The sequence below is a fragment of the Juglans regia genome, chromosome 4 (genome assembly GCF_001411555.2).
Source record: "Juglans regia cultivar Chandler chromosome 4, Walnut 2.0, whole genome shotgun sequence".
Lineage (NCBI taxonomy): Eukaryota > Viridiplantae > Streptophyta > Magnoliopsida > Fagales > Juglandaceae > Juglans > Juglans regia.
The window spans coordinates 2,182,205-2,188,768 of NC_049904.1; the positions used below are offsets into that span (position 1 = coordinate 2,182,205).

The 6,564-nt window shown below is 38.0% G+C and overlaps 1 protein-coding gene across 3 annotated transcripts; it reads left to right on the plus strand.

Annotated features, from left to right (window-relative positions):
• Positions 1 to 4,243: 4,243 nt before the first annotated feature.
• On the plus strand, positions 4,244 to 6,338 carry LOC109000807. 3 transcript variants are annotated; one of them, XM_018977815.2, is made up of 2 exons: positions 4,244 to 5,100; positions 6,040 to 6,338. In XM_018977815.2, the coding sequence occupies exon 1, from the start codon at positions 4,760 to 4,762 to the stop codon at positions 5,096 to 5,098; it is 339 nt and encodes a 112-aa protein (XP_018833360.1). In that variant the 5' UTR covers positions 4,244 to 4,759; the 3' UTR covers positions 5,099 to 5,100; positions 6,040 to 6,338. The 3 variants fall into 3 exon arrangements, with proteins under 3 accessions (XP_018833360.1, XP_018833359.1, XP_018833358.1); XM_018977814.2 differs by having other exon boundaries at positions 6,193 to 6,338; XM_018977813.2 differs by lacking the exon at positions 6,040 to 6,338 and adding an exon at positions 5,281 to 5,830.
• Positions 6,339 to 6,564: the final 226 nt, after the last annotated feature.

Below are 6,564 nucleotides of genomic sequence, written 5' to 3' on the forward strand. Positions count from 1 at the left end.
CTTAGGCATCTGTTAGCTCAAACTGCAGGGTTTCAATCTCTAAGTCCTAAGCAAACAGTTGACTTTGTGAAGCAGCTAACTCGAATTCCAGAGTTTTTACCCACTAGTCTCGCGCCCGCAGCTCGACCCTGACTGTGGCCAGCTTGGCCTCTAGGTTCCTAAACTCTTTGACCCAAGCATCAAGGAGGGGTGACTTGTGCTTCCACATCTCCGTGAGGTCAATATAAGTCTTCTCCAGCCAGTTATACGACCTCACGTCTATGTCATGCTACTTAACTAACTTGTTCTTCTCAGCCTAGAGGTGGTGACATGATGCTTGGAGTTCTTCCAGCAATGCCTTGCGATGATCCATTACATCGTGTAGGTTGTGTCACTCTTCCTGCAAGAGCCTTACCTTGAGAAGGCATTGGTCGGCCTACTCGCGGGACTTGGCCAAGTCATCTTGGAGGATAGCCTTCTCTCGATGAAACTTGGCGATCTTCTTCTTCTTCTTCTTCCTGCTAGCGAACACCTGGGCAAAAGCCTCATCGGCTTCGTCTCTTTCCTTATTCTACTGGAGGATCATTATGCGGGCCAGGGTGGCGACAGCACCCGAACCTCTTCTTCCAACTCCCCCCTCACATCCATAATTAAGGCGGCTAACTGATCAACTCCCTGGCAAGACAAAGGAATACAAACAAAGTAAAGAACAAGCCGAGAAAGAAGAAGGCAAGAAACTGTAAACACGCATCAAGGGAAATGCTTTACCAAGGAGAATAAGGCCTTTAATTTGTCGGCTTCTCGACAAACTACCTCGGCCTGAGCTCAATCAAAGCCCTAACTAGCCCTTGGGGCTTCACTTCCCCAACTCTGGAGGTCTTCCCCCAGCCCCAATTGCCAAAGGGGCGAGGAAGGTATATGGGGAGAAGAATTTTCGCCCCCCGCGAGTGGTATGCTAAAGACATCCCACAACCTCGTGATCAGCGACCATCTTGTGCTCGAGCACCTCCAACACATGCATCCCCTCAGCCTCATGGACGACCAATTACACTCTCTACTCGAACGTCCCCTTGGCCTCATGCCCAGTAATGGCTTCCAGCTGGGTCTTCTGCCCAGCTTCGCGTTCAACATTGGTAACCAGCTCGAATGCCCTCGCAGCCTCATGGCTGCCCATAGTATCCTTGAAGGCGTCTGCCTCGATCACTGGCCCCAGTTCATCACTAGCTCCTTGGTCAGATTGGGAAGAGCCACCTTATCTTGATGAAGCCACCAACCCGTTGCTCTCCCGACACCCCCGTATCTGCTAAGGGAAGAGCCACCTTAGCGAATTCTTCTAAGGCCACCGATGAAACGACCTGGGGTTCTGGGGACACATAGAAGGGAGACTCAGGAATTGAGACCATTTCCTCATCAAGATCAATAGCTTGGGGTAGCCTAGAGACGACCCCGTGGGAAAATCGAGGAGTGGAAAAGCAAGCGAGAAGGTGAACGGGAAAGAAGTGAACTGAGAAAAACTGAAAAGAGGATCACAATGAGAGTGAGAGAGATAAGAAAGCGAGAAGGTATAGGCAGCATGGGGCTTGGGTTTAAATAGACAAATGTGGCGATCAAGCTGCCTAGACAGAAAAGTGACATGTGTCATCAAGAACGAAACGACGGAGTGACAAGTCCAACAATTTCCGTTGCACGAGGAAAGGTGGGATCAAGCCGTCAGACACAACCCCAAACATGGGAATGTGACATGCGTGACAAGCATCCCCCGCATCAAATGTCATAAGCCGCTATGCGCAAAAAAAAAAGAAAATGAAAGTAAGAAAAGAAGACAAAAATTCTCATTATACATACAGTAGGAATTGAAAGGATAACTGGAAGAGATATTTGCATCCCCTATCGGGCTAGGCCTGACTGGGAGGGATATTTACATCCCTCCCGGGCCAGGCCAAGTTTGTCCTAGAGGCCCAGTGTTCAGTAGTGTAGTTGGCCCATGAATTTCATATGGAAAAAGGAGGCCCAGGGCCTGAGTAGGAAACCAACTGATGTAGAAAGATAGGATGCCACCGACCCTGATACAACCCTGCACACATCAGCCACATTTAAGGATTTGGTACGAGACATGAACAGAGATCATGACAAAACCTCTTGTCACTGGCAGAGCGCACAGAAGGCTTACTAGGGCCTCTGACATGGGATGTGAAGTACCCTCTCGACAAGCAATATAAAAGTCAGACACCAAGTTAGAATTCAAGACTTGCATTCTCTTGCTTATTGGAATTCTCTCCATGTGATAAAAACTAACTTAGGCATCAGAGGTAACCCTTCAATCCCGAGCCTTTCATCTTCTCTATGTTGCAAGTAACTAAGTCCATTGCTTGGAATGCGAAACATGTCGTCAACATTAACAGTTTCCAAACCTAATCAAAATGGGATAATGTAATAATAAAAAACTCATTGGTACAAGCAAATCGTATAAATTATTTTGCAGTTTCCATTCAACCCAATGATCTTAATTCTTCTCATCCTTCTCCAACCTAGAAAAGACTTTGGGCTTTAAAAATGCAAGATTGCTTAAAAAGTTTTCTTTAAAAAGTATTAAACAATATCTTTCCAACAAGGTCTCTCTTAAAAATTTGCATCCCCTTCACTTAAGAATAGATCCTCTGCCCCATTTATCACATGGAAAAAGAGAGTTCCTCTCATCTTTTTTAGAAGTGTCCTTTCTCTCGAATCATGTGGAGAAAATCACCTTAGCCTTTAGATATCTCATCTGTAACTGGCCAAGACATTACCAATTGGATAAAGTTGGTTCTTAACCCTGCAAATACCCTAAGGCCTTTTTTTGAATAGTGAAAGTGTTTTATCTCATTTCATCTCATCATTATAATTTTTCTAAATTTTCATATAAAATATAATAAACAATTCAAAGTTTTTAAATTTCAAAACAATAATATTAAAAAATAATATTTTATTTAACTTTTAATTTTTATCTAAAACCATCTTATTTTATCTCACCATCCAAACGAGACCTAAATCTTTTAGCTAAAAAACTCATCAATTCCAATTATTCATTTTTTTGCCATGGACAACCTTTGATTCAGTAGAAATCAGATTATTCATGATGAGTCCTCCAACTTTACCATTGGACAATTTGGAGAGTGAGATGAGAATTTTGTATTTTATTTTGAAGTTTAAAATATTATGTTTTTATATTATTATTGTTTTGGAATTTGAAAAATGTTTATTGAGATTTGAAAAAGTTGAATTGTTTATTATATTTTATATGTAGATTTAAAAAATATATAATAATAAGATGAGATGAAAATTTTATATTTTATCTTGTACTCCAAATCTATCAGTATTCAATCACCTTTGATGTAGTAGTTAGATCAAATGGTATCACTGCAGCAGCAATATGCAGATCTGATGATCGCTCTTTAAGATTTGCAGAACCAGCTACATAAGTAGCATTTATAGGAGTCCAGGAAGCTCATTCCCAGCATATCAAAAATATAATTATTGAAAGGGATTCCCTAATGACCATCCCAACTATTAATCAACCTCAAAAAGCTACGGACCGTATGATAAAAGAAATAGCAATAGATAAAATATTTCTGCTAAGCTATTTTGAAAGTTGGAAAGCAGTAAAAAATATATCGATATCAAAATTGACGTACGCATTTCATCACAAATTCTAACAATTTGTATAAAAACATCCACTAATTAAGATTTTTCAATGCTTATTAGACTTTCATAATGGAAAAATCCCCATGTTTAATATTTTGTTGTATATTATGTACTTTAATTTTATGTGTTTATCAGACTGCTTTTCCATATTAACGAAGATTAGTAGCTAAGCAAGAAAAATAAGAATGATCTTTATATATATATAAACTTATGACATTTAGGTAATGAGATGCAAATGTAATTGTATAAATAGTAGTGAAATAATTTGAGTTAAAATATTTTATTAAATTTTAAAAAAGTAGAGAAAAAAATATTGAATAAAAATATTATAAATTTAAAATATTATTATAATATTATTTTTTTAATATTATTTTCTTTTTTTAAGGAATATTATTTTTATTTTGATATTTGATAAAATAGATTTTTTTTATATGTTATTTAAAAGTTTGTAAAATTTATAATAATTAAATTAAAAATTAAAAAATATTTACTTTAGATAATGTTGGTAAAGAAAATTATGATAAGATATTAAGAAGAGATGACTTTCAGACGAGCCTTATTTTCTTGTCGGTACCCAAGTGCCAAGTTTTATGAATGAGAAAAACGAGAAAATCAAATGATGAAACTCTGACTGATTGTTGCGCGACGAGACCGGGAACCAACTTTGTATTCTTGACTGAGAGAGAGATACAGTCCAACCTTCAGACCGAACCACTCAGTTTCTGATATCCCCATATTTAAATTCTCGAGCACATCATCGAGCTGGCATCCCCACCACTCACAGAGAAGGTGAAAAGATCAGAAAATCTGTCTTGAGCGAAAGAATTTCGCCCAAAAACCAGAAGATCTTTCTGGGTTTTGTTCGTGATGATGATTTGAAGTATACCCAGAAGCTAACTAGGCTCAAAACCTCTAAATTCATTTCAAATTCGACCAAAACTATACTGCATCTTTTGATTGATTGCCGATTGATTTACTATATTAGGAGCACCCAAGAATCAAATTTCTGATTTGGTTATATCTTTATGAGGAAATCAAGAAAGGGTAGGGGAATAAAATTATATTTTTGAATCGGGCTCATTTTGTTTCTGTGGAGGACATGAATTTTAGGAGCTTAGACGAGTTTTGGGCTTTCTATGTGAACCAACACTCAAAACCATCCACACGGCGCTGGCATTTTGTGGGCATGCTTATTGGTATTTTCTTCTCGCTTTGCTCAGTGGTCTTTAGCTGGTGGTTTTTGTTCCTTGTGCCATTCTTTGGGTATGGATTGGCCTGGTACAGCCATTTCTTTGTTGAAGGGAACGTTCCGGCCACGTTCGGGCATCCGTTTTGGTCTTTTATATGTGATTTCAAGATGTTTGGATTGATGCTTACAGGGAAAATGGATAAGGAGATCAAGAGGCTTGGAAAGAGGCCTGTGTTGCAGGTCTTTTAATAGTAAGTGTTTATATGTTCTTCAAAAACATACTTGCATCTGAAATTAAGCAATTCTATTTGAACTCTAGTTGTTGATTTTGGTTTGAGTCTATGTTTTGTTCCCGTTTATGTAATTGTTTATTGACATTTATGTTACATTCTTGGCCACAATAAATTTGGGTTGGGAACTTTTGCTCATAGGATGCCTGGATTGTTTGGTTGATGCATAAGTTTGTGGTAACGCTGAGTTGAAGGATGGACGTGCTGTGCTATAATTTCTTACAACTATGAATACATATTACATGGATATTCTTATGTGATTAGAATGTCAGTTTGCCCATTACGTGGTTTTCTTATGAAAGTTTGGTCAAAACAGAAATTTTATGTAACCAAATAGTAGATGGTTGCTGTAACTGTCACAGACTGGAGATTTATATGATTCACCAGTGTGCCTGCTTTGAGGAAAAATAACCAATATCCTTCAACTGATTGTCTCCCAATGGATATAGTCAAAACTACTCCAGTTTCACTCAAACCGACTAAGCGCTGTTCGGACTATGGAGTTAGGGCACACAAACCCTAAGTAGATAAAATTACGGGTTGATGGGTTAAGCTGAGGTTAAAGCATGGAGGAGATATGCTCATGACCTCGTTTCAGATATTGTTAGTTACCCTATTGCCAAAACTTGAGAAATAAACACCCGTTTAGATTTAGAGATGAGTTGAGATAATTTTAGATTAGTTGAATAAAATATTATTAGAATATTATTTTTAATATTATCATTGTTTTGAAATTTGAAAAAGTTGAATTATTTATTATATTTTGTGTGGCAATTTAGAAAAATTGTAATGATGAGTTGAAGTGAGTTGCGATTTCCTTTTCTTTGGATACTCTGGATTTCATCCTGGACATGATGTCTGGGAATATAAATTCTTGATAGCGAAGTACTGCAACCACAGGCTGTCGATCTTGGAGGTATAGCAAAAATATTGATTATGTGGAGGAGTAAGTAGCCAAACATGTTTTGTCATGCCACAGTTCAATGTTTATTTATCAGAACTCAGCTATAGCCTTTAGTAACTCCTGCATCTGTATTAAATTGGAACATGAAGTGTGATAGAGCCGTTGGATCTCCTAGCTGAGATCAGATAATGAACATCATTCAGCTCACATAGAGATGTGCTTCCTGAAAGTAACAAGAGGGAGGAGGTGTCCAGGTGGTGTTCTGATAGGGAGAGCCTTTCAAAATCAAGTCAAAAGGAAGAGAAATGGGAAGAAGCGGATAAGAAATATATCCTTCTCTAGAATTGAGATTAGGTACTTGAATTTGTTGTCTCTTTCCTTTTAGAGGGTTCGTCTTGGCTCTGATTGGGTTATTGATGCTTTAATATGACAAGCAATTGTCCATATGCAATAAAAAGTTGAAAGCCAGCCATGGGAGCTAAATCCATGCAAATCCAGTAGTTTATATTTTATACAATGAA